At 39.3% G+C, this 26,247-nt stretch overlaps 14 protein-coding genes across 16 annotated transcripts; 7 read left to right on the top strand and 7 right to left on the bottom strand.

Annotated features, from left to right (window-relative positions):
- Positions 1-1,840: 1,840 nt before the first annotated feature.
- Positions 1,841-3,954, bottom strand: Gasu_00560 (MFS transporter, PHS family, inorganic phosphate transporter). The gene is made up of 2 exons (XM_005709149.1): positions 2,715-3,954; positions 1,841-2,667 (listed from the first exon to the last, which is right to left on the bottom strand). Exons 1-2 carry the CDS (start codon positions 3,929-3,931, stop codon positions 1,908-1,910), a joined length of 1,977 nt encoding a protein of 658 aa, XP_005709206.1. The 5' UTR covers positions 3,932-3,954; the 3' UTR covers positions 1,841-1,907.
- Positions 3,955-4,274: 320 nt separating this feature from the next.
- On the top strand, positions 4,275-6,525 carry Gasu_00550 (3-deoxy-D-manno-octulosonic-acid transferase). Its single transcript, XM_005709148.1, has 4 exons — positions 4,275-5,405; positions 5,455-5,574; positions 5,625-5,774; positions 5,824-6,525. The coding sequence occupies exons 1-4, from the start codon at positions 4,301-4,303 to the stop codon at positions 5,919-5,921; spliced, it is 1,473 nt and encodes a 490-aa protein (XP_005709205.1). The 5' UTR covers positions 4,275-4,300; the 3' UTR covers positions 5,922-6,525.
- A 49-nt stretch (positions 6,526-6,574) lies between these two features.
- Positions 6,575-7,989, top strand: Gasu_00540 (malate dehydrogenase). Its single transcript, XM_005709147.1, has 7 exons — positions 6,575-6,827; positions 6,882-7,032; positions 7,083-7,279; positions 7,338-7,431; positions 7,483-7,686; positions 7,732-7,871; positions 7,925-7,989. Exons 1-7 carry the CDS (start codon positions 6,639-6,641, stop codon positions 7,949-7,951), a joined length of 1,002 nt encoding a protein of 333 aa, XP_005709204.1. The 5' UTR covers positions 6,575-6,638; the 3' UTR covers positions 7,952-7,989.
- A 5-nt stretch (positions 7,990-7,994) lies between these two features.
- Positions 7,995-9,039, top strand: Gasu_00530 (4-methyl-5(b-hydroxyethyl)-thiazole monophosphate biosynthesis). The gene is made up of 4 exons (XM_005709146.1): positions 7,995-8,193; positions 8,238-8,450; positions 8,505-8,758; positions 8,805-9,039. The coding sequence occupies exons 1-4, from the start codon at positions 8,005-8,007 to the stop codon at positions 8,980-8,982; spliced, it is 834 nt and encodes a 277-aa protein (XP_005709203.1). The 5' UTR covers positions 7,995-8,004; the 3' UTR covers positions 8,983-9,039.
- A 1-nt stretch (position 9,040) lies between these two features.
- On the bottom strand, positions 9,041-10,404 carry Gasu_00520 (oxidoreductase family protein). Its single transcript, XM_005709145.1, has 4 exons — positions 10,227-10,404; positions 10,050-10,180; positions 9,719-10,000; positions 9,041-9,670 (listed from the first exon to the last, which is right to left on the bottom strand). Exons 1-4 carry the CDS (start codon positions 10,343-10,345, stop codon positions 9,123-9,125), a joined length of 1,080 nt encoding a protein of 359 aa, XP_005709202.1. The 5' UTR covers positions 10,346-10,404; the 3' UTR covers positions 9,041-9,122.
- An 11-nt stretch (positions 10,405-10,415) lies between these two features.
- On the bottom strand, positions 10,416-12,654 carry Gasu_00510 (U3 snoRNP component Utp15p-like protein). The gene is made up of 3 exons (XM_005709144.1): positions 12,530-12,654; positions 12,210-12,487; positions 10,416-12,156 (listed from the first exon to the last, which is right to left on the bottom strand). The coding sequence occupies exons 1-3, from the start codon at positions 12,620-12,622 to the stop codon at positions 10,968-10,970; spliced, it is 1,560 nt and encodes a 519-aa protein (XP_005709201.1). The 5' UTR covers positions 12,623-12,654; the 3' UTR covers positions 10,416-10,967.
- Positions 12,655-12,974: 320 nt separating this feature from the next.
- Positions 12,975-14,577, top strand: Gasu_00500 (hypothetical protein). Of its 2 annotated transcripts, XM_005709143.1 has the most exons (4): positions 12,975-13,138; positions 13,187-13,325; positions 13,371-13,481; positions 13,535-14,577. In XM_005709143.1, exons 1-4 carry the CDS (start codon positions 13,047-13,049, stop codon positions 14,477-14,479), a joined length of 1,287 nt encoding a protein of 428 aa, XP_005709200.1. In that variant the 5' UTR covers positions 12,975-13,046; the 3' UTR covers positions 14,480-14,577. The 2 variants fall into 2 exon arrangements, with proteins under 2 accessions (XP_005709200.1, XP_005709199.1); XM_005709142.1 differs by having other exon boundaries at positions 12,975-13,325.
- Positions 14,578-14,584: 7 nt separating this feature from the next.
- Gasu_00490 (peroxin-3 family protein) lies at positions 14,585-15,870 on the top strand. The gene is made up of 2 exons (XM_005709141.1): positions 14,585-14,760; positions 14,816-15,870. Exons 1-2 carry the CDS (start codon positions 14,607-14,609, stop codon positions 15,817-15,819), a joined length of 1,158 nt encoding a protein of 385 aa, XP_005709198.1. The 5' UTR covers positions 14,585-14,606; the 3' UTR covers positions 15,820-15,870.
- A 4-nt stretch (positions 15,871-15,874) lies between these two features.
- On the top strand, positions 15,875-19,305 carry Gasu_00480 (protein transport protein Sec24-like protein). Its single transcript, XM_005709140.1, has one exon. It carries the CDS (start codon positions 15,931-15,933, stop codon positions 19,147-19,149), a length of 3,219 nt encoding a protein of 1,072 aa, XP_005709197.1. The 5' UTR covers positions 15,875-15,930; the 3' UTR covers positions 19,150-19,305.
- Positions 19,306-19,314: 9 nt separating this feature from the next.
- Gasu_00470 (uncharacterized protein) lies at positions 19,315-20,169 on the top strand. The gene is made up of 2 exons (XM_005709139.1): positions 19,315-20,010; positions 20,064-20,169. The coding sequence occupies exons 1-2, from the start codon at positions 19,327-19,329 to the stop codon at positions 20,142-20,144; spliced, it is 765 nt and encodes a 254-aa protein (XP_005709196.1). The 5' UTR covers positions 19,315-19,326; the 3' UTR covers positions 20,145-20,169.
- A 17-nt stretch (positions 20,170-20,186) lies between these two features.
- Positions 20,187-21,164, bottom strand: Gasu_00460 (DNAJ heat shock family protein). Its single transcript, XM_005709138.1, has 2 exons — positions 21,003-21,164; positions 20,187-20,955 (listed from the first exon to the last, which is right to left on the bottom strand). Exons 1-2 carry the CDS (start codon positions 21,079-21,081, stop codon positions 20,429-20,431), a joined length of 606 nt encoding a protein of 201 aa, XP_005709195.1. The 5' UTR covers positions 21,082-21,164; the 3' UTR covers positions 20,187-20,428.
- A 49-nt stretch (positions 21,165-21,213) lies between these two features.
- Positions 21,214-21,984, bottom strand: Gasu_00450 (uncharacterized protein). The gene is made up of 3 exons (XM_005709137.1): positions 21,838-21,984; positions 21,679-21,791; positions 21,214-21,632 (listed from the first exon to the last, which is right to left on the bottom strand). Exons 1-3 carry the CDS (start codon positions 21,938-21,940, stop codon positions 21,381-21,383), a joined length of 468 nt encoding a protein of 155 aa, XP_005709194.1. The 5' UTR covers positions 21,941-21,984; the 3' UTR covers positions 21,214-21,380.
- A 15-nt stretch (positions 21,985-21,999) lies between these two features.
- On the bottom strand, positions 22,000-23,154 carry Gasu_00440 (putative acetate transporter). The gene is made up of 3 exons (XM_005709136.1): positions 23,017-23,154; positions 22,344-22,962; positions 22,000-22,287 (listed from the first exon to the last, which is right to left on the bottom strand). Exons 1-3 carry the CDS (start codon positions 23,066-23,068, stop codon positions 22,164-22,166), a joined length of 795 nt encoding a protein of 264 aa, XP_005709193.1. The 5' UTR covers positions 23,069-23,154; the 3' UTR covers positions 22,000-22,163.
- Positions 23,155-23,160: 6 nt separating this feature from the next.
- On the bottom strand, positions 23,161-26,244 carry Gasu_00430 (pyridoxamine 5'-phosphate oxidase). 2 transcript variants are annotated; one of them, XM_005709134.1, is made up of 3 exons: positions 24,890-26,244; positions 24,148-24,825; positions 23,161-24,097 (listed from the first exon to the last, which is right to left on the bottom strand). In XM_005709134.1, exons 1-3 carry the CDS (start codon positions 26,204-26,206, stop codon positions 23,750-23,752), a joined length of 2,343 nt encoding a protein of 780 aa, XP_005709191.1. In that variant the 5' UTR covers positions 26,207-26,244; the 3' UTR covers positions 23,161-23,749. The 2 variants fall into 2 exon arrangements, with proteins under 2 accessions (XP_005709191.1, XP_005709192.1); XM_005709135.1 differs by having other exon boundaries at positions 23,619-24,097.
- Positions 26,245-26,247: the final 3 nt, after the last annotated feature.

Below are 26,247 nucleotides of genomic sequence, written 5' to 3'. Positions count from 1 at the left end.
TGGTTTATCTCAAAGAATGTTTCAACTTTTCATTCATACAAGTGGAACTGGAAGTTACGGCAATTTCGGTCCAATGGATGCATTTATGTCAGCTGAAATCATCCTTCATTACAACTGCTCTATGTCTAAATCTGACGTAAGATATCCTGAACCTTAAAGACGGTACATGAGAAGAGAAACTTATGATTAACCCAAGTGCACTTCGACTATGATTTATTTCTATAAAAGTAAAGAGTTTGTATATGAAAATTATGGATTTGGAGTGACCCTAAAAGATCATAAAACAGGTGCATTCATCTCAGCCCATGTTCCAATTTATGAAGTACTTGAAATAAATAAAGGAGAGGCTACTAGAAATCAATTTTCGAGGAAGGATATCAAAATATATATAGTTTGTTTACTGCGTCTAATGGCGTCCGGCAAATCAAAATGGACAACAATTGCAATGATTTTATCAGTAATGATCGTGTCGGAGACTTGGAAAAATTATGTAAATGGTTCATATCAACAAATTCTGATTGGACCAATGTATTCTTTCAACAGCAATGACAAGTACAATTGAACGTTGAAGTTTTTCAAAATGTTGCACAGAAGGCACTCAAAGAACACGAAACAAATGCTTTCAAGAATATGACGCTTTTTATTTAGATCAATACAGCGAAATCGAATTAGTTGTGACAGAAATTTGCAAAGAAATGCCAGGAGCTTGTCATCCATTTTTAAACAGCTACTGTTCGAAACATGATCAAACTACTGCAGCAGCCTTTCCAATAATAAAAAGTTCCTGAGGTTGTTTCTCTAGAGGTAGCCTTAACCAATTTTCAAAAGAATCAACAATATTTGCTTAAATTGTGAAATAATTCCAAAGCTCTAGAAGGAAAGGTCAAACTTGTTAAGGAAATTTGTGTGCTATGAGTCTATCAGCCATTCATTCCGTGAAGTCAAAGAGTGTAATCAGTGCTTATAATGTTTGCATAGGCTGTGCATCTAAAACACCATGTCTCTTTCTCTATGAAATACTAGGCTGAGTTATTTACCTTTCTCCTGGAATATCTTGTGAAATTCAACAGGCTTGAGTGATCTAACTGGCAAAAATGATAAATGCAAAGAAAAACTCTTCACATACTATTAGAATTGATTTATTATTGGGCTCATGGAAAGAGATTAAAAAGAGAGTTCCATCAAAGATAAATATTCGAATTCTCTTTCCTGTAGTTACTTGAGAAGAAAAATTTGATAACATCGTGGAAAAAATTATCAATATTATAGCCGTTGAAAGTTTTCGTTCCCATTTCTCAAAATTGCAGGGTCAATCTTTAAATGCCAAACTAAATCATGTCTACTCTTACGAAATTGTTTAAAGACTGACTAACCTTCTGACTCTTGAAGACCTCTGAATGCAGGATATCCATTCAAAATTATAATGTCTACGTTGCTGTCTACCAAATCGATATGGAATGCTGTTGATTGGAAAACAGCAAGAATCTTACAAGTCATCCATCCTATTAATAGACAGACATTTGCCTGAAACAGGATAATGAATATAATAAGATTTTAATTTTTTAGCTGGTAGGAAAGTTTCCCAATAGTGAGTATTTACTCTTAAATTCTCAAATAGAAATGAAAATGATAAACTAGGGACCTCTCTGGGTTTAAGTAAAAGAACTTCAACACCTCACTTGATATGATTCCTGTATTTCTATAATATGCAGAAATACCACTGAAATTATCTTTAGAGGCTTCAACTAGAAATGCAGCTTCATTTTTATGTATTAGAATGATGCCATTCAAATAGGCTTAACCATTACTTTTCATAAAATGATGCAGACTTCCCATGATTGAAATAGAGCAGAATTTTATTCTTGCAACAAAAAACATTATAGAGGTCATTCAAAACAAACGAGAGTTCAGGAATGGCCCTTTGCCGTGACATCATCCATCAAAGTTCCGGTCACTCCACTTTGCGATATTTCATCAAATTCGGTGGTCTTCAATTGTTCAGTGTCACTCTCTTCCACAACTGGATCATAATATCCCATGTCCTCCGAATTCTTCTCATACTGTACATTGTAAGCCTTTCCGTATCTGATTATTCTCAAAAAGCGGGAGAAAAGAGTGAGATCATTGTAATCGGTCGACAATTTTGAAACCAACTCAATTCTTGCCCTAGTCTTCAGTCCAACTTCACGACATAGTGTGGCTGAATAATTCTTCAGATAACTTTGGAATTCTTCTCGTGACAGCTTCAATTTGTACTTAATTAATTGGAAGAAACCTATTTGGAGCGATTCTTCTTGCAATTCGTGGTCAGTCACACCCACTCGTACTGCGAACTTTGCGGCATATCGCCTTCTTAACTCATCGAAACGGTGATCTTCTCTAATAAGAGATTGTTGGGAATACTCTGGAACAAAGAAAAAGGCCAGAAGGAGAGCCAAATACTCCAATCCAGCATAGAACCACATAGTTAATCGAAGTGCCGGTAAAGTCTCAGAATGGGCAGAGCCTGAAAAATTCACCCACAAAGTAGGAAATATAGTAGTCCCAATAATACCACCAGCTTTGCCAAATGAAGATGAAACGCCATACATTGTTGCGCGGATTTTCGTAGGAAAAGCTTCAGCAGGAATAAGATATACAGGCACAAATACAAAGTATTGAAAGCCACTGAAAGTAAAGTTAGGAAATGTAACGACAATATCTTGGAGACTTACCCAACGAATGTGCCCCAGATGATCCAAGCTACAGGTTTCGCCTTCAACTGCCAAAAGAAACCGGAATTGATAAGCTGTGTCGACGCAAGGAACATCCAACCAAAGACCTCAGTCTTTCTTCTTCCTAATTTATCGACTACTAGTGCTGCTAAAAACGGTAACCATATTAAATACGCTCCTCCTTCTGCAAGAGTTATCCAAAGAGATTTCAATAGCGATACTCCAATTACAGACTGAAGAATAATAACTCCAAAAGTTCCTTGACTGTAATTGATATAGTCTACAAGGAACCAGTTCATCACTGCTCCTACTGAACGGAATGCAAAATGGCGAATGACTACATAAAAGTCAATGGCGTCATAACGAGATTTACCCTTTGCTTTATCGGCAGCGAACATTGCAGAGTCTCGCATTCTTGTACGATAAATAAGTACGGCAATGACAGGAATGGTGGCTACTGCAAACGACACTCGTTTGAGAATATTATAATGACAACCTGAGGCTGCACCTAAATGAGCGTTTCTACAAGCTGCAGCCACAATAATAATTTGAACCACAAATGGCATGTAGTTGCCCATGACTTCCATACACATAACTAGCATAGAAGTTCGCCTTCCCCTGGTTTTCACATCAACACCTTCGCTATCTTCCATAACGTTGGGAACATTGCAAGTATATTCACCGCCCATTCCGAGGCCGGCAACACCAAGACCAATATTCATCATCCAGATACCACCGTTCACCGTAGTGCCATGGGATGCAACTCCAATAATATTTCCAAGAAGAACCAAACAAGAACACATGATAAGACCCTTCTTTCTTCCGAAATAGTCAGCAATAAAGCCAAACATTAACAGGCCAAACATGACGCCATAAAGCATAGAAACACCAATAGCAGTTTGAAGAAATGTATTTGACCTGAAGGATGGAAAAACATCTGTGTAAACTGCAACAATGTAGGACGAAATGTCATACATATATCCGTTCACAAAGAAACCCATAGCGGTTCCAAAAGCATTGTACTTGATGTAGCTCGCTATTTCCTTCTTTCGAGCCTTCTCTACAGACTCCTTCAGCTGTTCTTCATCTCTGCTATCTCTTCCGTCACCTTGCTCCTTACAGGCAACTATATCTGCCGACCTCCTATCTATTGCTTCTAGCTCTACTGAAGTCCTGTATATCTCCGCAGCATTGGTATCAAAAGTGGGTCGACTCATCTTTCCCGACAAAAGAAAAACAATTGTTATCTATTGTGACAAAATCAACTTTTAAAGACCAAAATGTCGCATGGCAGTCCAATTTCCATGTACATTGCCCAGTGGAAGGAGACTAGAATGCTAAATTGCCCATCACTCCAATAGATGCTCTTGGAGTAAATGCATCCTGATGTGATAATATAGTTTCGTCGCTTAGACAGCCAATGACAAAATGAGTGCGTAGGAACTGTTGTCCGTATTGAAGATCCTTGGAGCAGTAAGGTATAGCAAATAAAGTGTCTCAATATTTGTAAGTGAAAATAAATGCAACTAGTTTGTAACAACTCTTTCAAGGGTAAATAGAGCTATTGCTTCAATTAGTTCATTCTTATGTCTTACAAGGGTGGTCCTTCAACCTTGTTTGGCAACGCCGCAAACTTTGTGGCGCCTTTGTTCGCTCTTGTTGAAAGCGCATACTATAAATTTTTTCGAAGACTTAGTTGGAGAGACAGCGTAGAGGTTTTGACCCAACGTTTGTCGCTGACGAGTGAAGTAGAGTTGAAAGAGACCTGTAGGTCTCCAGTGTCGTTGTGGTTTCATGGAGCGTCGCTTGGCGAGACACGAACTGCTCTTGCTTTTTGTGCTGCTGTTTTACGGGCGCTAGACAGAAAGAACGCTGTCTTATTTCCTTATGAAAATAATTTCCAAATAAGATCCCTTTTATTTACTTCTGCGAACGTTGCCGCACAAGAGCCATTGTTAAGAGGCCTTGACTTCCTTAACAAGACTTCGTTAAAGACAGGAACATCAGCAGAGTTTCAAAGAAGACTAGTACCATATGACTGTCCCAGCTGTGTGAACCGTTTCCTTTCGAGGTTCTTGCCACGAAACGCGATATTTATAGAGTCAGAACTTTGGCCGACCCTTTTACAGGAAAGTAAGAAGAAGGGAGTCAAACTGTTTTTGCTGGACGGCCGACTTTCTCCAGCTTCGAAAGAACGTTGGACAAGCTCGGCTTTCGGAACAAGTATGTTGAAGCAGATGTTGACCTCGTTTCACTTCATTGGAGCCAGAAATGAGGAAGAAGCTTTCTTTTTCAAACAGTTTGGATGTTCCAACGTCAAAGTCATTCCTCCCTTGAAAGTCTTGCTGCCTTCGGGATCAGAGGGAGACTCGGTAAGTTTGCCTACACGGTTTGGACCGAGTTGGATGGTATGTAGAACAGTTCATAAAATAGCCTCCTTAAAGAGCTTGCCTAAGGGAATAAGCACGCACGATCCCGAAGAGATTTCTTTATTGAGAGTACATAAACGTCTGTGTACAACTTGGAAGTTGGAAAGAAAACCTTTGCTTATTCTGGCTCCTCGACATGTCGAACGCACATCAAAAATTTTTCGTGCAGCTCAATTTATCGGTTTTAAGCCGAGCGAAATCGCTGTACATTCGCGACATTCTCTTTCGGATAATGTTAGTCTACTAATAATAGATTCATATGGTTGCAACGGTTTTGGTTTGTTTTTAGTTCATTCTAATTGTGTCAATAGGCGTTCTATCGTCGTTTTTTCAACAGTGTAAAGTCGTATTCGTAGGCAACTCGCTGGTTCCTCCCGGAGGTGGACATAATATTGCGGAGCCATTGCATTACAAATGTGTTGTTTTACACGGTGAGTACTTGGTTCACCTTTAGGCAATGTTAACTTTTTCATGGAAATAGGATCTTATATAAAGAATTTTGTTGAGACTTGGCGCTACTTGAATATTTTCAACTCTTCGAGTCCTGTTACTTGCATGATACAGAACGAGGATAATTTGTTCAACAGGATTCAATACTTTCTACTTCATCTAGAGAAAGCTCATGAGTGGGGTGCGTATGAACTTTAAAAAGAAGTAATGTGGTTTATTTGGAATATTAGGAGAAATGGGCTACACTTCAGTGAAAGAGGCTGAAGAATTTGTGGTTTCCTCAGTGCTTCATGAGTTGGTTTTTGAACCTTCGACGGCCATTTCTTAGGAATTTGCTTTGATAAGACACTTTCGACTCAGAAGCGTTAAAGGTAGACTCATCAGTGTTTCTAAAGTTAACATAAAATTTCCTGGACAGGAAATGTAAAAACGTAATCATTCACCTGGACAGACATATCATATATGAAACTGATTTATCAAGTTGTGCAGTGAAACTTCCAATTTGCTTTAGGCTACATTCATCGTAGAAAGCATTAGTTTTTTTAGGTTATAGAATTGAAGATACGAAGAAGGAATTTGGTTGAATGAAATGTATCTGAGAAACACTGATCAGCACTTTTAAAATTGTAAATTTGCTCAGCACATGGTAACATTGTTTGAAACCCTAAGGAAAGAGGTCATGTGAATACGTTAAAGCAGTTTTTATTATATAAAATCTACAGCAATTATCAATTGGTATTTGTTCTATAGAAGATCTTGTTTCCATATAGAAAGTTTCATAGGCAATATTTACCTGTATGAATTCTGAAAACAACTCTTATGATAGTAAACCGGACAGCCACTGATATAGCACAGGTTATGAAATGCTTTTTATAGTTTGCAAAAATTCGGATCCAATTGGTTCTTTTTAGAATAAATTTTTTCAAAAGCGAGTGACATTTGTTGCTTCATGGGCATTCTACGAGACACGTATAAAAGTCAACATCGAGAACGAGGGTTGAAGAAATTTGGAGCATTTGCGGCGGCTAAGATCATTTAGTCAAACATGGCAGAGACTCCTCTCTTTTCTGATAGACCTATCAATGTTTGTGTTACTGGTGCTGCTGGCCAAATAGCTTATTCACTTTTGCCCTTAATTGCTGGTGGAAAAGTATTCGGACCTCAACAACAGGTGTCGTTACGACTGCTTGAAATTGAGGCGGCTCTTCCTTCTCTTCAAGGGGTCGTTATGGAGGTATGTGATACAGATTAGTGAAGTTCGTGTTAATTTATGTCCTGATTGTTTTAGCTTGAAGATTGCGCTTTTCCTCTGTTGCACTCCGTTTTTACAACTTCGGACGCTAGAGAAGCGTTCCGTTCCTGTGATGTTGCTGTATTACTGGGCGCTTTTCCAAGAAAGCAAGGAATGGAAAGAAAAGATTTGCTTGAAAAGAATGCTGGTTAGACAAAGTTTTTTTGGCGAAATTTTTTTGAGTGAAACCTGCTTTAGGAATATTCAAGGAACAAGGAGAAGCGTTGAATACTGAAGCTGGTGCTAACGTTCGTGTTATTGTGGTGGGAAATCCTGCAAATACGAACGCATATATTCTGAAACACTTTGCTCCAAACATTCCCGATAAAAACATTACTGCTCTCACGCGTTTGGATCAGAATCGCGCTGTTAGTTTGGTAGCCCGGAAACTTGGTGTCCGTGTCACCTTTGTTCCATTTTTATCGGGTCTAACCTTTTTTATGTTATCTTCAGGTTCCCTTATCGAAAGTTTCAGATGTCTATGTATGGGGAAATCATTCTAGCACGCAGTATCCAGATGTGCTTCATGGCTCTGTGGAAGGAAAAGGTATTTTTGAAGATGTTGTATTTAGCATATTGTGGATAATTGTTTCATTAGGGAAATTAAGTGATCTACTTGATAAGAGTTATCTTGAAGAGACCTTTATTCCGACTATTCAAAAGCGTGGAGCTGCAGTAATTGCTGCTCGCAAAATGTCTAGCGCTATGTCTGCAGCCAATGCAGTTGGTGACCATCTTCACGATTGGCTCTTAGGAAGCGATCGTATTGTCTCGATGTCTGTGGCTAGTGACGGTTCTTATGGTTCGTATCATATGTTTCAGTTTAAAGTTTCTCACGTTTTCAAAGGTATTGAAAAGGGAACTATATTTTCTTTTCCATTGCGTTGCTCGCGAGGAGGTACTTATGAAATCGTCAAAGGACTTCAACTCGATGATTTTAGTCAGCGTTACATTAAAATTACAGCTGACGAACTCTATGCTGAAAAAGTGAGTTACTCAGCTTGTTTTGTTACTTTTGTTCTAAATATCGGTATATCCAGGCAGAAGCACTGGCTCTTCTTTCATAATTAAAGTAAAATTGAGATCATTTGTTGTGATATTTTGGAATTGATTCGGCATGATGCAAAGTTTTGTCGCTTGTTCTGCACTTTACAAGACCGGAAAATGTAGTCTTCACTACAGAAATATATCAAAATTGTGCGTTCCTTTTGGTTTCTGCAAAAGTTTCTTGCCTCGCAGTTTCTCTGGGAGACTTTCAGTCGGTGCTCCTAGGTCAAACACCACACATTGTAAGAAGACGCTTGTTTGCGTAAGTTTTGTTTAGCATGTTGAACTCAGCTGACCTTCATATAGACCCTTAGGAAGGTTTTGGTTCCTATTGCCAACGGAACTGAGGAAATTGAAGCAGTTACTATTGCAGATACCCTGGTACGTGCTGGAGCTCAAGTCACCATAGCTTCTGTGGAGAATCAGTTACAAATAACTGCCAGTAGAGGTGTTAGAATCGTGGCAGATAAGTTAATTTCAGACTGTACAAATGAACAATATGACTTGATTGCAATTCCTGTGAGTACCAAAGTAGATAGAAAACTAGCTCAACTAACATTTTTGTTGTGACAGGGAGGAGCGAAAGGGGCAGAGAAACTTGGCAGTTGTGAAGAGTTGATAACTTTATTAAGGCAACAGCAGCAGAGCGGAAAATTTATTGGTGCTATTTGTGCGGCTCCCGCTCTCGTTCTTGCGGAAAATGGGTTTCTTGAAGATAGCATAAGAGCTACTTGTTATCCAGCTGACCAATTTTTGAGCAAGTTGAAGAATCCTGTGGACGATGAAGATTGCCCAGTAGTGGTAGACGGCCAGTTCATAACTTCACAGTATGTTTTTATTTGCGTTTGAGAATTTTTTCTTGACTACAATTAGGGGACCGGGAACAGCGCTCCACTTTAGTTTGACTTTAGTAGAGAAACTGTATGGAAGACAAAAAGCGGAAGAACTAGCAGCTCTTATGTTGCTAACACCTGAAGATGGTTTATTTACTGGTGTTGGTAGTGACGGCAACTTGCAGGCTGTTGATGTTCAAGAAGAAGCTGCTTTGTAGACTGGTGTATCTGGGCTAGCTGGTTTGGGGTTTTTGGTTTCTTGTAGAATTGACATTCAACTAACAAGAAACGTTTATCCAAACATAGACGCACCAATTTGAGATTTCTGAAGGAAAAACTCGAACTATTTATTGCAGTTTCACTCCAAATAGACGACATTATTCTTTTCACACGACTTGAATAGCGCATCAATCAACTCTTGTGTACGGATAGTTTCTCGAGTCCATTTAGAACGGTTCGTTCCAGTCTCGTTCCTCACTAATGAAGCGAATGTATCAATCATAGCAGCACTTTGTGACTTGTTATTCCCCGAAACCTCTATCTCCTGTATAACGGGATCTATCATCTCCAACTTTTTATCCTTCTCGACAGCTAATTTGTTTATTCTAAACTTCAGGTCTGGGTTGTATTTACTACGATTTCTTGGAAAGAAGGAACCACCACAAGAGAAAGGGACTATGAAGTCATCAACAGTAACAGTTCCTCTCTCGCCTACACATTCACCCCATTGACGAAACCCACAAGTAAAGCCGCAATCAAAATGCACCGTTTGTCCAGTTGCAAAATGGATAATACCGCAACAATCTTCAATGGCACCTGTGGACGTCTTTGAAGCACTTGCATAAACCGAAGACACTTTGGTCTCATATCCTATAAAACTTAGAGCAAAACGAACAGCATACCATCCTGAAATAGTCAACAAATTGGTAAACTGAATAGGCTACTGTAACATACCAATATCACCTAAACAACCAGTGGGCTCTAAACTTGGGTTGTACCTAATGTCATCTTTGGATGGAAGGAAAGTGGTACACGCAACAGTAATTTTCAAAAGTTTTCCGATCGTGCCTTGCTTTATCTGCCGCTGCATTTCCTGCAATCTTGGAGAATGTACAAAATGAGTGCCATCAAGGAAAACAACTCCATGACCTTCACAAGCTTCAGCAATGCGTTTCACACTTGTGCTTGAAGAAAATGGCTTATCAACCAAAACATGTTTCTTCTGTGCTGCTGCCTCTAAGGACAACTGTCAAAACTGAATAACTTTGCAAAGTTGTCTACTTACTTAAAGCCCACTCTTCCGCAATTGTAGTTGGTAAAGGGACATAAACAGCATCAATTGATGGATCGTTTAAAGCGTCTTGGTAGGAACCGTAATATTTATTTATGTCTCGTTTCTCTGCCCACTCTCGAGCTCTGGACGGGATATGAGTTGTCAAGCGTTCCAAGTGAAAGGTCTTACCTATTCAAGTCTCTACTCGCCACTGCTTCAACAACATGACCCGCACTTCTTATGGCGTTACTAACATCATTTGCAATATTGGCTGTTCCCAATACTGCAAACTTTAATGGAGCCGTCATCAAACTCGGTTAGGCCGTCAAAGGAATAAATGTACTGTGCCCAAAAATGCGAAACGATTGACGAAACAAGTGGGATTAGTAAAACTATATTTCTCTTTGAATGACCAAAATATACTTCCTCATCGAATTGGCGTCTTTTTATATCTATTTTACAAAATGTTGCTTCCCATAAATTCTCCTTCTAAAGTTGCCAACTCATCTTTCTTTGTCATGAGAAAATACATCTTTACGACTGAAGATTCCATCACATTCTTCAAGGATACCTATCTGAAAGTTTTGATTCAACAATCCTCAGCTACATTCCTTTCGTTATCATGATACAACGAAAACAGCAAAGCTTCCTAGATTTCTCACTATGACTAATGAACATCAAGAATTGTGCAAGTAATTTCTTCTGTCAAAATGTCCAAAACCCTAAAAGTTTCGAGAGGCCAGCTTCATTCGCTTTGGTTGTTATAGAGAAGAGTTGCTACGACATTTTGATATCTGAAACAAATATAACTTTCCGATAAAGCAATCGAGAAAGAATCTTGTATAACCAAAAGACATCCTTTCCAATATTACTAAGACTGTTGATAGCCAAGTTGTTTCCACAGAATGTCAACTTATCTACTTTCATCTATCACTGCTTATGACCAACCTTTTCACAAGTAGAAAGGATGGCTTTTGTTTGTCCAATTGTGCGCTTCATTTCCCTTTGTATCTGAATTTCTTCTTTCACTTGGCTCAAAAGCTTCTCTAAAAAAGGCCTCAAACGATTCGAACTTATCAAAACTTGCTCATAAATACTTAATACAACCTTTGTAAGACCTATCAAAGTGTGCGAATAATAAGGATTTTGCATATTCTTCGTAAGAAGCTGTAATACTGGAAGCAAACTTTCTTCGTCTCTTCCAGACAACGCTGTCTTCAATCCATTTCTTGAAACAAGTTCTTCAATAACAGCACAAGAAAATGCAGTTTGGCCTGTTTCCATAGCTGCATCAAGAGCATCGCTATATCGAAACGACTGAAGCATTTTATCATGTTTTCTCAACTTTATCTTTGGAGGTTTTGGAACAGCAGCGTCTTCAGGGCGAGCTTTTTGATTTTGTCCCCTAAAAAAATAACGAAGTGTTCCAGGAACTGCATCTGTCCTCTTTGTCCCAATAGTTGACGCACTTACAACTTGATATGTATCTCTTCCATGTTCTTCCACTTCTCCATCTCTTAAACTACTAACAGGTGAATGTCGCTTCAAAATCAATTTCCCATTGGATAAACCACAAGCCAAAAAATGCTCGTCTTGACTCAACGAAATAGATACAACTTCTCCTTCAATCCATACAGAAGCAACCATTTCAAAGGATGAAGTATTATAAACCTTTACTTGTTGATCCAAGCCACCTGTAATGAGCCTAGAACCCGAGCCATCAAGTGATGCACACATAGCTGCTCTAGAATGATTTTGAAGATTCGCAAGCATTCTCCCACCGGTGAATAGATCCCACACTCGTACACTGTTTCCTCCGACTGATACAGCCAAAGTACCACTAGGAAAAACTAAAATATCTTCAATAAGACTATCATGATTCAATTCGAATATAACTTCTTTCGATCGAAGATCAAACAATCGCATCTTTTTATCATAAGAGCCGGTGGCCCATAGGTGAGGCGAAGGACAACAAGCCTGAGAACGTACAAAGTCTCTATGATGGACAAGTTCAAATAAACAACTTTCTGTCGGGAGATCCCAACAGCGAACAACATGATCGTCGCCACCCGACATCACACGAATACCATCGTGGGAGAATTTTGTGGAGTGAACAGCACTAAAAAACAATTGAAAAGTAAGACTAGTATAGACAACTACGATTCAACTTACCCATTGTGACCAGAAAAACTTCGTAAAAGGTTTCTTTTCTTTGCGTCAAAAACACGAACGATGGCTTCCTCTCCACCTGCAGCTATAAGTGCACTATCCTTCCTAAAACTTCCGCCATAAACATGCTCTTTGAAAGAAGTAATTCGATTCATAATTTGACCCCTTTCAACAGAAATAACAGATATTTGAGTTCCTGAGGTGGAAATAAGCGTATTCGAAGTTGCTGGACAAAACTCAACGTCGGTAACCGTGGCAGGTTGAAGTATTTCACTCGAGACCTACCAGTAATAAGAAGAATTTTCCATAATCTTTGCAAGTACCTTGAAAGACTTCCAATATCTGGCGTCTTTTGTCGTTCGGAGCGGAACTGCTGGGAAAGACTTTCTGTTAACTGGTGCAAAGGGTTGTGCCATCTCAACTGGCCAAAAGTCGACGTTGATCAATTAAGATAATTGTTAAGATGTTGCACTTTCAAGTATTCATATCAGTCACTAGAAATGTCATGGCTCTCATTTACACCTGGAGCACAAGTGTGTAGTTAAAGCGGACGAATCGAATTGCAGTTATATGGGAACCTCTATACTGAAAGTATTGTCACTGCTATATTTTCCATATAAAACGTTAATAGTTCGTAGTCTTAGATCCTCATTATTCTATATATCGAGGATGAGAGTTTCTGCTAGAATATATGTAATTTTCTCAAAGCTTGTTAGCGATATTTGATGTTATAGTAGCTAGGATAATTCTAAGCAATAAATATCTTATCATGAAAATCTATTTTGTTTTGCCAAGTCATTTTGTTGGTGTGAATTGGTGATACTGTTATAGAAAGTTCTGATGGTTTTCTTATCGGTATCAATCCTAGCCGCGGTATTGTGTTTCTCGTTACTTTTTGCTTTATTTAACAATATAAATTTGACCGGTATATTGTATCTTACTTTTATACTTATACTTCGTCTTGTTAACGCGTGTAAAAGGGTTACCAACTTGCATTGCTACGTTCCACCTAACAAGACTACTATTGAAAAAGCGATTTCAGAGTTGAAGGAAAATTCAAAACAAAAAAGTTCATCCAAAGGAATATCAATACCTCTCGCTTCTATCCCTTTGAGCAAGGTAAGAACGCTTTATGGCATATAACTAGCGTGTTTACCCAAGTAGGATAAACTATACACCGATGCCTATTCTTTTTTAGTAAATATTTATGTTGCTAGTTTCCTTTCGTTGCTGGTTTGTGTATTGATAGAGACTCTGTTTAACTTGTTTGGGAAGGTGAAGTAACGACTCAAAGAGGAGCCATTGCAAAGAATAACTTTTTTTTCTAGTTGGAGGTTGGCTCTCTCTTTCTAGGTTTATTTCTGTTTCTTCTTCATATTTTACTTTACTTGATATTTCTGTATCACCGAGAACCTTCGTCTTGTATTCGTTCGATTTTCGTGGTGGGGATATGTTCCTTTGTTGTTAGCTTTATTGGCCAAACAGTTGGTCTAGAGAAGTGGACTTTGATCGATAGTGAACATACCCTTAGACAGCTTCATATACGGTCACAGTCACAGGGTTTAAGGATATCAGGAGAATTTGTCAATTTTCTATATATATTTACTGTGGCGGTAATATGTGCACTGAGCACTTGCTGCCTTGTGGGATCCTGTCAAGAGCAAGCTATCAGTTTCAGTCATGTAGACAGAGAATTCGAAGAAGCGCCTTCAGAAAATGTTTCAAATTCATTTCGCAGATTTCTTTTACGTCTTGACTTGATATTTCCGTTACTTTTGGCTGTCTTCTTCTTTCGCCTGCTACAAGAAGATTTTGCAAGTTTTTGGTCCAATTCAAAAGGTTTCATCGTACATTCGATTTTGGTATTCCTGTATTTGTCTCTTCATCTTTGGAGTATTCGTCAATATTGTCAAGATTTCCTCAATTCAGGCATGGAAGCAGTACAAGTTGCATTAGCAGAAAAGGATATTCAAAAGACACGAGCATTGCCTCTTGTTTTGCGTTACCTGATTGAAAACTTATCTTTTGTGCTGTACAAATATTTTATCACTCTCTCATTATTGGCTTGTGTTTGTCTTATTAGGATTCGAATATTATCACTTGTAGGTAGCTTTCCCAAAGTTGAAGAAACCAGTGTTTTATTTTATACAATTCCTCTTGCTTGTTTTTATAGCGTAGTTGAATTGTTACTATTATGGTTGTTACTAACGAAATTTGTTCTTGTTTATGGCTCCTTGATGTGGAACAAACTGAAGGTTATTGTTTATAAATGATTTTTAGACTTTTGCCTTTCTTTTTTAGTCTTCGTTTATGGTTCATGTAGTTCACTGAATGACCAAACAAAGTCTTTATTAAAATTGTCGATTGCCGAGCCTCTTAGAAAGGTTCTCCCAATCAACAATGATTTCTTTGAAGACAGCTGTAAGTTTCTTTCGGAGTCATCGGAGAAAGATAGCGATATTTGCTTTACTAGGAACAGCATTGTATAGCGCTTATCGTTTACGTAAAGCCTACAATAACCTAAGACTGCAGTTGGATGCGACAAGTAGTGAAAGTGAGTTGAATGTATACTTTCTTTAGTGGTTTTATCAACTTGCCTTACTTATCAGGACTTTCAACCCTTCACAAGAAGTTTGAAACGTGTCAAAGAACCATCGTATTGACAACTTATTCTTTCCTGCCTTTACTGAAATCCCGTCTATGGGAACTGACACAAGTGGAGAACACAGTTCGTCAGTTAAAAGCAAGTGAGGCTCAAACAGAGCACAGGAAACAAGACTTATGGGAAAAACTGAAGATAGAAACTTTTACTAGAGTAATTTGTGGTGCTTACGCCCTGTCTCTCTTATTTGTGGTTGTGACACTTAAAGTTTCTTTACTGGGAAGATATTTGACAGAAGAATTGAGAGTTCCGTTCACTGAGGTTCCTTCTTCAGAGTTGGCGGAGGATGAGTTGGGCAAACTCTTTCAGGAGTTGCGAAATTTACAGTCAAATCTATCTATACATAAAGGAACGCAGCAGGCATACTTGGATATAACTTGCACTTGCTTGGATAGTTTTTTGGATATTCTAGTCGGTAGAGTAAAGACGTCTGTGGAGAAAGTACTTGTACATACGCGTGTAACACAAACTGTTGACACGGATTTTTGGAATTCAGCAGTTGTTGCAATTCGTGAAGATATAGAAACAGTAGTACCGGATGTAGAGAATTCGTATAGTTTTGCTGCTTTTCCTCCACTAATGGCAGAACAGGAGTTGCGTACTGTGGAGACTGGTACCTTGGAAACCAAGGGGGTCAATAGAGACTCTCTGATTGCTCTGTTGAATGAAACCGCAGACATTATTGAAGAAGCTGATTTTCGTGAGGTGCTCACGGAAGTTGTTGAGATAGTTTTTGAAATATTAAGGAAACAGGTTTCGTCTTTTACTGAGGCAAGCACAAAGATCACTTCGGCTCAGTTGTTGCCCAAGATTCAATCTGTTGTGTCACAAGTTTTCTTAGATTCCACTTCCAACTCATATATCCACGCTATTAGTGAACTTGACTGTGTCGAGAACTTTGCAGCTGTAATTTTTCTTTCAGGAGAAAAATACGAACCATCGGAGGGTTGAGGAATTTTCTACTTTTGAAGTTTTCTGAACAATAAAAAAAAGTGTCAAGTATCCAATGAATTTGACTGTAATTCCTGTTTGGGCATTTAGTTGCGTCATTGGCACGAACTTATGAGTAACAGACAGAGTCAATCTAGTAGTTCAAACCAAGTTCCAAGCACGAATGTTCCAACTTTTGGAAGATACGCGTCTCAAGACCCTCCCAATTCTCGTAATGTTCAAGTCTCAACGGAAAACCAACAAAGACCAGATCCACGTTGGTCTCCAGTGAACTTGTTTCCTCCTGGTTTCAGTGGTTCCACAGAGAGAAGTAGGCGAAATATTGTACAAGGACCCCCAGGGTTCCATAATTCTACCACAGCTCGCGCTTTTGACTCTGAAACCCACTTTCCTGGCGTGGGAGATCCTTCTCTGGGGGGAAAGGTTGCGTCAGGTTCGAATCAGTCGCTGTCAGGTTACCGTGCGGATACTAACGCCAGGTTTACTTCGCCAAATTTATCTTCAGAGCCTATTTCAACTTACAGTATTCCCTCCTCTCAAGTGGATCCGCCAGATCTTTCCCGACTAAGATTGAGTACTGCCCAACCTTCAGGAGCACAATTGCCACCACGGGATACAGTTCCTACAGCTAAAACGGAAAGCTTAGTTTCCGAATCTCAAAGTCACTATACATCTCAAGCAAAGGGATCTACTCTTCCCAGACCTGGTCTTATTCCACGACCCGCTATGCCACAGACGAATTATCCCGCAGCATCGCAGCCAGGAGTTGCCTTAGCAACAGATACTCAGCAGCTGCCTAGGCCTGATATGTCGTCATTTGGTATAGCCCTCAGGATTAGAGAAGGAGATATTAGTGAAAACTATTTGGCCTCTCTAAAGTATGCAACGAATATAAGGAACCAAACTGGGTCTCAGAACGTTACAGCTTCAGCAGAGAGTACAGTCAATGCAGCGGTGAATAATTTTCTTCCTGCAGCTTGCTCAGAAGAAGTCTTTAAACCAGTTCATCCATGTTTCATGAGGATGTCTGTCGGCATGTTTCCAAATGCCCCAACTCTTCGAAGTAAGTTTCCTTTACCTGTAGGAGCAGTTGTACAGCCACTTGCAGAACCACCCGCTGGGGAACAAAGTGTTCCTGTAGTAAACTTCGGTAAAGCAGGAATAATTCGTTGCAGAAGATGTCGAGCATACATCAATTATCTTTCCATGTTCGTGGATAGTGGCAGGAAGTTTCGTTGCAACTTTTGTGGCTTTCTATCGGACGTTCCATCGGATTATTATTGTCCTTTGGATAATGCAGGTAGAAGATTAGACGCGAACGAAAGACCTGAACTTACTTGCGGAAGTGTCGATTTTGTTGCTCCTTCAGAATACATGGTCCGTCCTCCCATGCCTCCCACTTATTTATTTGTTATAGATGTGTCTTCTTCATCTATTTCCTGTGGGGCATTAAGTTGTTTTATTTCAAGTATTCGACAATCTTTGGATTTCTTACTAGGAGACGACCGTACGAGAATCGGAGTCATAACTTTTGACTCAACGGTACATTTTTATGGTTTGAAGTCCTCCTCAGAGAATCCAAATGGGAAGTTGGATCCTTTCATGGCTGTAGTATCCGATGTGGATGACGTTTTCTTGCCAATTCCGCATGGATGTTTGGTGAAACTTCAGGATTGCAGGGAGTCACTTGAAATTCTTTTGGATAGACTAGAAAATATGTTCTCAATGTCGAAGGACAGTGGAGGCGCAGTTGGTGCCGCTGTATCGGCCGGCTTCTTATTGTTGCAGACTTGTGGAGGAAGACTAGTTCTCATGACTTCTAGTAGACCTACACTTGGTGTAGGAGCACTTTCAAAAAGCGCTCTGGAAGGAGGAGAACGCTGTAGCCCTAATATTGTAGGAACTGATAAAGAACGACAGTATTTAGAGCCAGATAACACCTTTTATAAAAAGACGGCAGTGAACATGTCAAGGGCTCAGATTTCATGCGACATTCTTTTATGTTCTGGCACTAATGCATATTCGGACCTGGCAACGATAACACCACTTGCAAAGTATACTGGAGGCGAAATACTGTACTTGACGAGATTCGAGCCATCAAAGGACTACATCGTATTGATACGTTCATTGCGAAGAATGGTTAGTCGCGAGACTGCCTGGGAAGGAGTCATGCGTATCCGTTGTACTCGAAGTGTCAAGTGTCACGGATTCCTTGGCCGTTTCTTCATGAGATCTACTGACTTATTGACGCTTCCAAATACAGACGCAGATAAGACCTATGGAGTAGAATTTGTTCTTGAAGACAATGATATCAGAACCGAAGCCTTTGCAGCACAATGTGCTGTATTGTATACTGCCTCAGGAGGAGAGAGACGTGTACGAATTCACACTATTGCGATTCCTGTAACCAAAAACATGGCTGACCTTTTTTGTTATGCAGATATTGGATCTATGACGAACCTTACTTTGAGAATATGTGCAGATGCTGTGTTGAATAAGAATTTTGAAACTGTTCGTAAAGATGTTACTGATTCCCTTGTTCAGGCCCTTGTAAAGTATCAACAGGGAGGTTCCCAAATGCAATCGCAGTATAGTACAGTATCAAACCTGAATAGTCAACTAGTATTACCAGAGCCACTTCGTTTGTTTCCTCTATATATTCAGGGTGTCCTAAAGTCACCACTTCTTTCCCGAGAAGCCGGTGTAGCTGCTTCTATGTTACTGGATGATAAGTCCTTTCTGCATTCCTTGATTGATATTTTCTCTGTGACGTTAAGTTCTGCCTATGTATATCCAAACATTGTTCCGTTATTTCCATTAGATGAAGAATCAAATGCCAGTCAGATCGGTTTCTTTGTATCAGGTGGGCCATTGTCAGTACAACTACCAGAAGGCTTGCGTGCATCTGCAGCACATGTTCTTCATTCACACAGAGTGGTTCTTATAGATGAAGGGATATTATTGTGGATTTGGTTTGGTTCTAGTGTGAAACCTTCTTTCGTGCAAGAACTCGTTGCAGAAACTAGTGAAGAAATTGCACCCATATTTGGAAATACTGGTTCGATATCGCCACAATACCTTGCAAGAGCATTCCTTTGTATACCAAAACCCGGATATACATCATCTGCTTCACGAGCGAGAGCTATAGTTCAAAGTATTTTAGCTTGTAGACTTCCATGGACTCCTTTACGTGTTGTCTTTCAAGGTGACCCGTTGGAGGCAAGAATTTTGTCCCTTATGGTTGAGGACCGAACGGTCAGTCAACCCAGCTATATAGAGTTCCTTTCATCAGTACAACGTCAAGTACAAGCACGTCTAACAAATTCTTAGAATACGAAAAGCCTATTATATATAAATCTTGAATTCAATAGAAATTTCGATTGTTGCCCATATGCAACTTGGAGGCTGTGTATGGTTGTCTGGCGAAAGAATCAGAAGTGCTCAGGATAGAATTCTGTCGCTGTTAGTAAAGTACAATATTATTTTCTCGCGGTTCTGTTAAGATTTATGGAAGCTTTTTCTGGTAGTTTTGCGGAAGAACGACAACCTCTAGATAGGAAGTCAACTTTTCGTGAAGCCACCCGACACGCACAAGAAAGGCTTGTCGTAGAAAACTCTTTTCAAGAACTGAGAAGCAACCTTGCAGCATTTACTGCAAACAATGACCTCTTGAGAAAAACCTTGAGAAATCAGGACTCTCTCTGGAGCTTGCAACGTCTTGAATCTATTCAACGTCAAAATGTCGATTTAACTCGTTATATCTTGTCAGTTTACTTTTCATTAGCTTCTAGAATAACATATGGACATGGTTATAGAGGTTTAACGGCTGCTAAGAAAGATTTGAACCGTGCGGTTCAAGATTTTCGAAGTCTTTTGTTAGAACTGGCTACACAGTTGCAAGGCGAAATCAGTGGAGAACTTGGTTGTACAAGAGATAAAGACAAAAGGACTATTTGCATAGAAGAAGACAATGACAAGTTGCTCGATAACCAAAGTCCTAGTGCGATATCTTTCGAGGAGTGTATCGGCAGTTTTCCGCCCCCCGTCGAAACTGCTTCAGAGAATCGAAGAAAGATTCTTCTCCATTTTTCACAAAATAATGAGTCAAACTTGGCAACTGTCGAAGAATTCTTGTTAGAACTCAACAGGAACAATATTAGCTTCTTTACTCTAAGAATGAAATGGTCTCAGGTAAGTTGTGAATTGAGTCGGAAGTGACAACTAAGTGCATATTTTGTTCTTAGCTAGCGCGTTATACTCTATCAACTTGTTTGTTTTTTATAATCATAGTAACTGCAGGGCTAATAGTTTTTCGCCCACTGTAGTTTGCTCTATATGTGAATTTTTATTTATTTCCTACGAAACTAGCAGCGCTGAAGAAATTTATCGACTCCTGTATTTGTCAAGGATATTGTAAAAGTATTATGTCAGTGAAAAGAATCATCAAATACCAAATATAGGAAAGTATAATTACATATACTTAAAAAGATTTTATGTTTGCGGTTTCATCGTTTTCCATTGTTCTCTGGACAATGCAAAGTATTTTTCCCCTTCAAACAGTCAAAAAAACTTCATATTGCAAATGAACCATATTCTTTCTACAAAATATTCAAGCGTTCGCGGCTGCTCTCATAGCAGCACGTTCCGCTTCTAACTGCTCTTCTTGTTCTCTTGCCTCTTCTTGCATTCTCCTGTATTTCTCAGGAAAGAAGATACGTATGAAGAAATTTACGGGCATACAAAGGACCCAAGCTATTATGCTCAGCAAAAAGACGATTATTAACAAGGGAATGAGCAAGATGAGCAAACCAATTAGAACTATCCAGCTCACACCTCTTATTCTTAAGAGCCGTTCTAGCCACGCCGGTAACTGAACCTGTCCTTGTCTTGCCTCCCACTCAGCATAGCTTTCTACGTGTTCTCCGCTTTGGTTATTAGTGTCAGTCATATAAGAATCATACAGTCTCTTCTTGATTGGCGACGTCAGGGTGTCATATGCCAAGGCCACCGTTTTCATAGCATCCTCAGCTCCAGGTTCCTTACACTTATCGGGGTGAAGAATTCTGGCAAGTTTATAATAGTTTCTCTTTATATCTGCCTCCGAAGAGTTTGGTGTGACATGTAGGACAACATAATCTACAAAAGTAAGGTAAACCCAATACAAAGTTGCCAAGGACACTTACAGTTAGGGGCCGTATTTATTCTGTTTATCTCTGTTTTTGCGTCTTGAGGCCAACTTGCCTCAACTTCAGCTGAATTCATTCAAGTTCTATTCCGCTGTGACTTGCTGTCACAAAGCACCGCACTGCGAGTGCAAATGGGTGGGATTAGAGGATTTAAAAATAGTCCATTCTTTCTAGGGACCTACCTATCTGAAACTAGTGACTGTGTGATAACTGAAATAAGCAATTTATTCAAAATGGTTGACTTTAATCACAATTTTATAGCAAAAGGATATAGTAACTACAATTGGTCGGCAGAAGGCGACAATCAAAGTTCCTGACGCACACGATAATAATTAGTTGTTTACCATAAACTCCTTCACCTCTATATAATACACATTAATCCCAACGTTCGTCATCATCGAAGTGTGAACTTTCAACTGAATCTATAGCCCTCCACAAGGCAACCCCACTTTGTGCGTGTTTCGAATGCCCTTGTTCATTCTCAGACTTGGAATCCTCTTCTTCTTGCTTTAACTTCTCACGAACCATAGATAAAACAGAACTTTGGGTCCTTTTCTCCAGGGTTTCTAGTTTTCTCTCCACTTTCTTTTTCAAGTCCAAATTACTCACTTGTGGTATGAGAAGGCTCTACGAACGAGTGAGTCACTGACAAAGAGTGAATGGTTGAACTCACGACATTATCCTTTCTTTTTTTTTCAAATTCGTTGATTTCTTGTTGGGCAATGTAACCTTGTTCCTTGGTTACTTTTACAACTATTTCGTCAGGGTCAACGAATTTTCGTAACACTAAGTCGAAAGTTAATCAATAACCCAGGAAAATCAGAAGACGTACCCTTTTTAAGTTCTTCGTCTTTCGGAACATAGTTGCGAAACCCAAGCTGAGTAGTAGTAGTCATGGTAGTAGAACCTTCTTCAATCGACATGACAGTGGCCATCAAAATCCACAACAGATCGAAGAACATTGATTAGATGAATGTCAAAGTCATACTAAAACAATTTAGCTAAGACTTTTATATTTTCATATAACCTGTTGAGCAAAGTATTTAAATGCTTATATCTCTCAGGTTTCTAAACAGAAGTCCGGACGACAACGAGAAATTGACAACAAGAAAGTACTGCGTTTTATAACATTATACAATACAACAACTTCATTGATAGCTAGTTTGTTTCCTTTTTTGGATATGGTGCAAATTGACGCAGAAGTGGGATATTTTGCACTTCACCGAGGGGAATTACAGTTCTTCGGAAATTCTCGTTGATAAATATCGCAGCTGACATGTACCTTATTCAATGCTCCCTTTCACTCAAATACTATTCACAAAATCAATGTGTACTTACCAACCAGCAGAAGCCAGCATAATCCCAGTTACTCCTCCTGGAATACTGGATATAACTCCCAAATTTGCAAGCGAAAGCAAAATGAGCGTAGTTTCAAGCAAACTGGTGATTATAATTAGAGCCAAACTGTGTGCAAACGAGCCAATCCAAAGATACAAAGAGAAAATAGCGTAACTAACTAGAAGTATTCCCAACACACGGTTAGATTCCTCTTCGGTAAATACCAAGACGTTCTCCTTTTGTAAAGTAATGAGAGTAGATACGGCTAACCAAAAAGCTCCATATGAAGTTAAGGCAACAAAACCAAACGAATTTCTGGTAACAAAACACATAAGACCAGCAATAAACTGGGCAGCTCCCCCATAAAAAAACCCTGGACCTATGACACCACTCGTTACAGAGTCAGGCAACAACTTTGCATTGAAAATACTCAAAATAAAGGTTGTAGCACTGAATCCAGCAAGGCCAAGAGAAGTTGGATCAGGAAAAGGAAAGTTCTTTGGAGTACTTTCAGTTGCATTCATATTTGCCCATCTGAAAAACTTCCTCTCAATGTCCTTCTCCACCAGTTCTTCAAGAGAAGCTCGGGCATTGTTATCAGTTGACCTGAGAGAAGTATCTAGAGCAACAAGATAAGTTGTCTATTTCGAACGAAAGCAACTCTATATCATACCGTTGTTAGTGTTATCATTGAGATTGCTTCCAAAATCCATCCTTACACGCATTGCATAAGTATCCTTTGGCTACTTCACTCGATCTGACTGGCGTGCAAAACAAATGCAAAATTCGAATGAGAATATTCGATGTTTCTAATCATCCCAATTAACAGGGCTTTATGGTTTGGTAAATGAAAAAGTGATATTCTAGGATTCATTTGGAGTCGATCACTTAAGGTATGGTTTCATTTTGACTGAGTGCAACGCCAGTTTCACCAAAGTCTTCAGAAAGTATTGACAGTGTTCTACCGAAAGGCATCTTCCTGACGTATGTTGGATCCTGGGCTCGGAAATCCTGGCATTTCGCGAATGAAACACTTGTTCCAAGACAAGAGACACGTCTTCAGGGCTGTTGTATTAAAATATGCAGAGACTGTTTTCGAAAACCAAAACCAATCGGTTCCCACTGGAGCGCATTGGTAGAAAAGAGACGTACGTTTTATGTCTCAAAATGACGACTGTCCATGAGTATTCTAAACTAATAGACAAAGTCGTATTGTGCGTTGCAATGAAAGAAATCGTTGCTATCATTCATTGAAAAGATTTTAACAAAACATTTCACAAATATTTGCTATTTAATGACTTCTCAAAAACTAGAGCTTCCTGTATGAACATTCATTACTGAGGACCAAAACTATTCACTACAACAACATATTCCCCTAAGAAAACACAAAACATCACCACAAGTTCTCAAGGCTGCAGTCGGTAGCGTTGCCATAAACTGTTCTTCAGTTCATTATCTGAGGACCAATCTACTTCTCGAACATACTTGATACGATCGTGTAGCCTATCTCTCATACCTTTCCAAAATTCGATGGAGTCAGGAACAAGTCTGTAACCACCCCAAGTCTCAGGCCTCGGTATCGATTCCGAACAAGTTCCATCTGTTTGCAAACCATAGTATAAAGCCAAATCTTGAAATTTCTTTTCCAACTCGGATCTACTTGATACTGGTTTACTTTGTTCGGAAACTATGGCAGCGAGTCTACTCTTTACAGGCCGACTTACAAAGTAGCTGTCTGACTCAGAAGAAGAAACCTGTCAATAGTTTCTCTTATTGCACAATATAGTTACGAAATTGTGCGTACCTTGAATACTTTTCCTTCCACTCGAACAGATCTCTCCAAGTCTCCCCACCAAAAGGTTAACGCTGCAAAAGGATTACTTTCGAGATGTTGCGCTTTTCGACTGGTGTAGTTTGTATACCATACGAAACCTCTATTGTCGAAACCCTTCAATAGTACATATCTATTACTAGGCCTACCAGATTGATCCACTGTTGCCAAACACATGGCATTAGGTTCTCTTACTTGTGCAGCCACTGCCTCTTCCAACCATTGCCTAAATAAAGTGAATGGGTCTTCTGTTAGCGTCGATTCGTCAAGTCCAGTAGATGAATATTCTTCTCTCAAACTGGCTACTGTGGGAGGCATATTTGAAAGCTTTTCAGAGCAACTGCTGTTATGCAAGTTTAGACAAGTAACCGGAAGCCTCTGTTTCCTCAGTCGAAAGTGAGAAAGTCTTCGAGAACCAGGAGTATTCTTTTGTAAAGCCAAGTAGCAATCTTTACGTGACTCAAGCCTTCTTCCTTGCCAACTAGATGACAACTCTATCCAGCATAAAAGTCTACAACAAATTTTCATTTGGATCGCATGGACTGCAAATAAACTCCAAGTTGGTCCAACGGCCAAATATTTTGTGGATACGGAAGAATAAGCGCCAACATCAGCAACATCATTGACTAAGTTACATATCAAATTAGTATACTTATATGGCAAGAAATACGCTTACAAAGCCAATAATAGTTCGTTTCATATCCGGTTCATCTACTTCATTGCGGGCATACTTGTCTGTCTTCCAAGGTCCCAGCCATATCATTAGAACGAAGACAATGAGAGGAGGACTACCAAACAGCCTTAAGAGAACAGTAAGAATAGTAATTCTTGATGCAATATCTGCAACATATCTTCCATAAAGCGAAGCAACGATGCGATACCCATCCAGATTTCTAAGAGGTAAAAGGTGACATCCAATAATAAGTAAAGCATTTGTCCCAAGAACTGCCAAAGGATGTATTTTAACAAGTCTATAGCCTGATCCACTCGCAATCAAGTCTTGCTGTTTAAACAAGCGTGATAATACTCCAGTGAAAAGTGATGAAAACAAAATATTCGTTGGAAAGTAGGTTGAATACTGAGGACACACACGTGTTAAGTGCAAACCAACAAGGAAAACAATAAGAGACAGCAATAAGACAATACCAATTCCTATAGATGCTATATCGAATAGTGCCGTTCTATTGGGAGCAGAAGATAACATATGAGAAATCGTTCCCCACAAACCAAATCTATGCGAAGGAATAGGAAAAGGAAACTCCATCCTTGTATTATAATGTTTTGCCACCCTACTTTGAACTCCAACCCAAGTAAGGTGCAATAACAGTAAACCGAAAACCTGCCAGTGAATACAATATCTCATAAATATATTCTTACTCTCCCACTGATAATGATAACAGTACAAGACGCTTCTATCAATGCAATTCAAAATACAAGATATAGTACATAAGACTGAGAGAACAATCCTAAAACGATTTTGAGGTTGCTTCTCAGCCAAAGAAACAGTAATAACAAGAGAAGGTTTGGTATTTGCAGAACCATCAGAGTGAAGACTGGCCACATACTTGTCTCCAAAAGTTGCCTCGAGTCTCTTTTGTATTTTCTCCAAAGCGACTGAAGGATTGCATCGCAAATTACCAAAGAATTCTATCTGATCAAGTTGAACAGCGCTTTCTATTGGAAAGAAAGTATCCATACTGCACGCTTCTTTCAACTTTGGAACGTCCGAAGCAAAAACTGGAAATATATCTCCCAAGAAAAACCGTCGTACTTCTCTCTTAGTTTCTTCATAAAATAAACGCAATACTGCAAATGGTTTAGGCCAATTCTCCGAATCACTGGGCTCCTTCTCGGGATCCTTGCACGCTTTGCAAATACGGAACAGTTGAAGCCTACAAAGGTTGTGACTTTTTGGGAAACGACAGCGTTTTTTTGTCGAAAATAAATTGGGAGCACTAGTCAAACTGTTATAAGATAAACATAACCGTGATGCAACACAACAAGTGGCATAACAGCAGGAGACTACAAACATAATCTTCAATAAAATCTATTTCAAAAATTTTGTGAAGAGTA

Source organism: Galdieria sulphuraria (assembly GCF_000341285.1).
Source record: "Galdieria sulphuraria unplaced genomic scaffold scaf_0, whole genome shotgun sequence".
NCBI classification, from domain to species: Eukaryota; Rhodophyta; class Bangiophyceae; order Galdieriales; family Galdieriaceae; genus Galdieria; species Galdieria sulphuraria.
Note: the sequence above shows the minus strand (reverse complement) of the source record. Positions and strands in the feature narration are given on the sequence as shown.

What these genes read in the sequence shown, in the direction of transcription:
- Gasu_00560 (XM_005709149.1), bottom strand. Translation starts at nt 3,931, where the DNA reads ATGAGTCGACCCACTTTTGATACCAATGCTGCGGAGATATACAGGACT. An exon ending in ATCTGGGGCACATTCGTTGG is followed by an intron (nt 2,668 to 2,714) that starts GTAAGTCTCCAA and finishes CTTTACTTTCAG; the next exon opens with TGGCTTTCAATACTTTGTAT.
- Gasu_00550 (XM_005709148.1), top strand. Translation starts at nt 4,301, where the DNA reads ATGTCTTACAAGGGTGGTCCTTCAACCTTGTTTGGCAACGCCGCAAAC. An exon ending in CAAATGTGTTGTTTTACACG is followed by an intron (nt 5,575 to 5,624) that starts GTGAGTACTTGG and finishes TCATGGAAATAG; the next exon opens with GATCTTATATAAAGAATTTT. An exon ending in AGAGAAAGCTCATGAGTGGG is followed by an intron (nt 5,775 to 5,823) that starts GTGCGTATGAAC and finishes TTGGAATATTAG; the next exon opens with GAGAAATGGGCTACACTTCA.
- Gasu_00540 (XM_005709147.1), top strand. Translation starts at nt 6,639, where the DNA reads ATGGCAGAGACTCCTCTCTTTTCTGATAGACCTATCAATGTTTGTGTT. An exon ending in GGCTAGTGACGGTTCTTATG is followed by an intron (nt 7,687 to 7,731) that starts GTTCGTATCATA and finishes ACGTTTTCAAAG; the next exon opens with GTATTGAAAAGGGAACTATA. An exon ending in ACGAACTCTATGCTGAAAAA is followed by an intron (nt 7,872 to 7,924) that starts GTGAGTTACTCA and finishes CGGTATATCCAG; the next exon opens with GCAGAAGCACTGGCTCTTCT.
- Gasu_00530 (XM_005709146.1), top strand. Translation starts at nt 8,005, where the DNA reads ATGCAAAGTTTTGTCGCTTGTTCTGCACTTTACAAGACCGGAAAATGT. An exon ending in GTAAGAAGACGCTTGTTTGC is followed by an intron (nt 8,194 to 8,237) that starts GTAAGTTTTGTT and finishes ACCTTCATATAG; the next exon opens with ACCCTTAGGAAGGTTTTGGT. An exon ending in ATGACTTGATTGCAATTCCT is followed by an intron (nt 8,451 to 8,504) that starts GTGAGTACCAAA and finishes TTGTTGTGACAG; the next exon opens with GGAGGAGCGAAAGGGGCAGA.
- Gasu_00520 (XM_005709145.1), bottom strand. Translation starts at nt 10,345, where the DNA reads ATGACGGCTCCATTAAAGTTTGCAGTATTGGGAACAGCCAATATTGCA. An exon ending in TGCGGAAGAGTGGGCTTTAA is followed by an intron (nt 10,001 to 10,049) that starts GTAAGTAGACAA and finishes AGTTGTCCTTAG; the next exon opens with AGGCAGCAGCACAGAAGAAA. An exon ending in TGGTTGTTTAGGTGATATTG is followed by an intron (nt 9,671 to 9,718) that starts GTATGTTACAGT and finishes TGACTATTTCAG; the next exon opens with GATGGTATGCTGTTCGTTTT.
- Gasu_00510 (XM_005709144.1), bottom strand. Translation starts at nt 12,622, where the DNA reads ATGGCACAACCCTTTGCACCAGTTAACAGAAAGTCTTTCCCAGCAGTT. An exon ending in GATATTGGAAGTCTTTCAAG is followed by an intron (nt 12,488 to 12,529) that starts GTACTTGCAAAG and finishes TATTACTGGTAG; the next exon opens with GTCTCGAGTGAAATACTTCA. An exon ending in AGTTTTTCTGGTCACAATGG is followed by an intron (nt 12,157 to 12,209) that starts GTAAGTTGAATC and finishes ATTGTTTTTTAG; the next exon opens with TGCTGTTCACTCCACAAAAT.
- Gasu_00500 (XM_005709142.1), top strand. Translation starts at nt 13,047, where the DNA reads ATGGTTTTCTTATCGGTATCAATCCTAGCCGCGGTATTGTGTTTCTCG. An exon ending in CTTCTATCCCTTTGAGCAAG is followed by an intron (nt 13,326 to 13,370) that starts GTAAGAACGCTT and finishes TTACCCAAGTAG; the next exon opens with GATAAACTATACACCGATGC. An exon ending in TGTTTAACTTGTTTGGGAAG is followed by an intron (nt 13,482 to 13,534) that starts GTGAAGTAACGA and finishes TTTTTTTTCTAG; the next exon opens with TTGGAGGTTGGCTCTCTCTT.
- Gasu_00490 (XM_005709141.1), top strand. Translation starts at nt 14,607, where the DNA reads ATGATTTCTTTGAAGACAGCTGTAAGTTTCTTTCGGAGTCATCGGAGA. An exon ending in GGATGCGACAAGTAGTGAAA is followed by an intron (nt 14,761 to 14,815) that starts GTGAGTTGAATG and finishes CTTACTTATCAG; the next exon opens with GACTTTCAACCCTTCACAAG.
- Gasu_00480 (XM_005709140.1), top strand. Translation starts at nt 15,931, where the DNA reads ATGAGTAACAGACAGAGTCAATCTAGTAGTTCAAACCAAGTTCCAAGC.
- Gasu_00470 (XM_005709139.1), top strand. Translation starts at nt 19,327, where the DNA reads ATGGAAGCTTTTTCTGGTAGTTTTGCGGAAGAACGACAACCTCTAGAT. An exon ending in TAAGAATGAAATGGTCTCAG is followed by an intron (nt 20,011 to 20,063) that starts GTAAGTTGTGAA and finishes TTTTGTTCTTAG; the next exon opens with CTAGCGCGTTATACTCTATC.
- Gasu_00460 (XM_005709138.1), bottom strand. Translation starts at nt 21,081, where the DNA reads ATGAATTCAGCTGAAGTTGAGGCAAGTTGGCCTCAAGACGCAAAAACA. An exon ending in AATAAATACGGCCCCTAACT is followed by an intron (nt 20,956 to 21,002) that starts GTAAGTGTCCTT and finishes TTACTTTTGTAG; the next exon opens with ATTATGTTGTCCTACATGTC.
- Gasu_00450 (XM_005709137.1), bottom strand. Translation starts at nt 21,940, where the DNA reads ATGGCCACTGTCATGTCGATTGAAGAAGGTTCTACTACCATGACTACT. An exon ending in AGACGAAGAACTTAAAAAGG is followed by an intron (nt 21,792 to 21,837) that starts GTACGTCTTCTG and finishes CTTTCGACTTAG; the next exon opens with TGTTACGAAAATTCGTTGAC. An exon ending in AAAAAAGAAAGGATAATGTC is followed by an intron (nt 21,633 to 21,678) that starts GTGAGTTCAACC and finishes ACTCGTTCGTAG; the next exon opens with AGCCTTCTCATACCACAAGT.
- Gasu_00440 (XM_005709136.1), bottom strand. Translation starts at nt 23,068, where the DNA reads ATGCGTGTAAGGATGGATTTTGGAAGCAATCTCAATGATAACACTAAC. An exon ending in CAATGATAACACTAACAACG is followed by an intron (nt 22,963 to 23,016) that starts GTATGATATAGA and finishes TTGTTGCTCTAG; the next exon opens with ATACTTCTCTCAGGTCAACT. An exon ending in ATGCTGGCTTCTGCTGGTTG is followed by an intron (nt 22,288 to 22,343) that starts GTAAGTACACAT and finishes GCATTGAATAAG; the next exon opens with GTACATGTCAGCTGCGATAT.
- Gasu_00430 (XM_005709134.1), bottom strand. Translation starts at nt 26,206, where the DNA reads ATGTTTGTAGTCTCCTGCTGTTATGCCACTTGTTGTGTTGCATCACGG. An exon ending in ACAAGTATGCCCGCAATGAA is followed by an intron (nt 24,826 to 24,889) that starts GTAGATGAACCG and finishes TTGCCATATAAG; the next exon opens with TATACTAATTTGATATGTAA. An exon ending in TGGAAGGAAAAGTATTCAAG is followed by an intron (nt 24,098 to 24,147) that starts GTACGCACAATT and finishes AACTATTGACAG; the next exon opens with GTTTCTTCTTCTGAGTCAGA.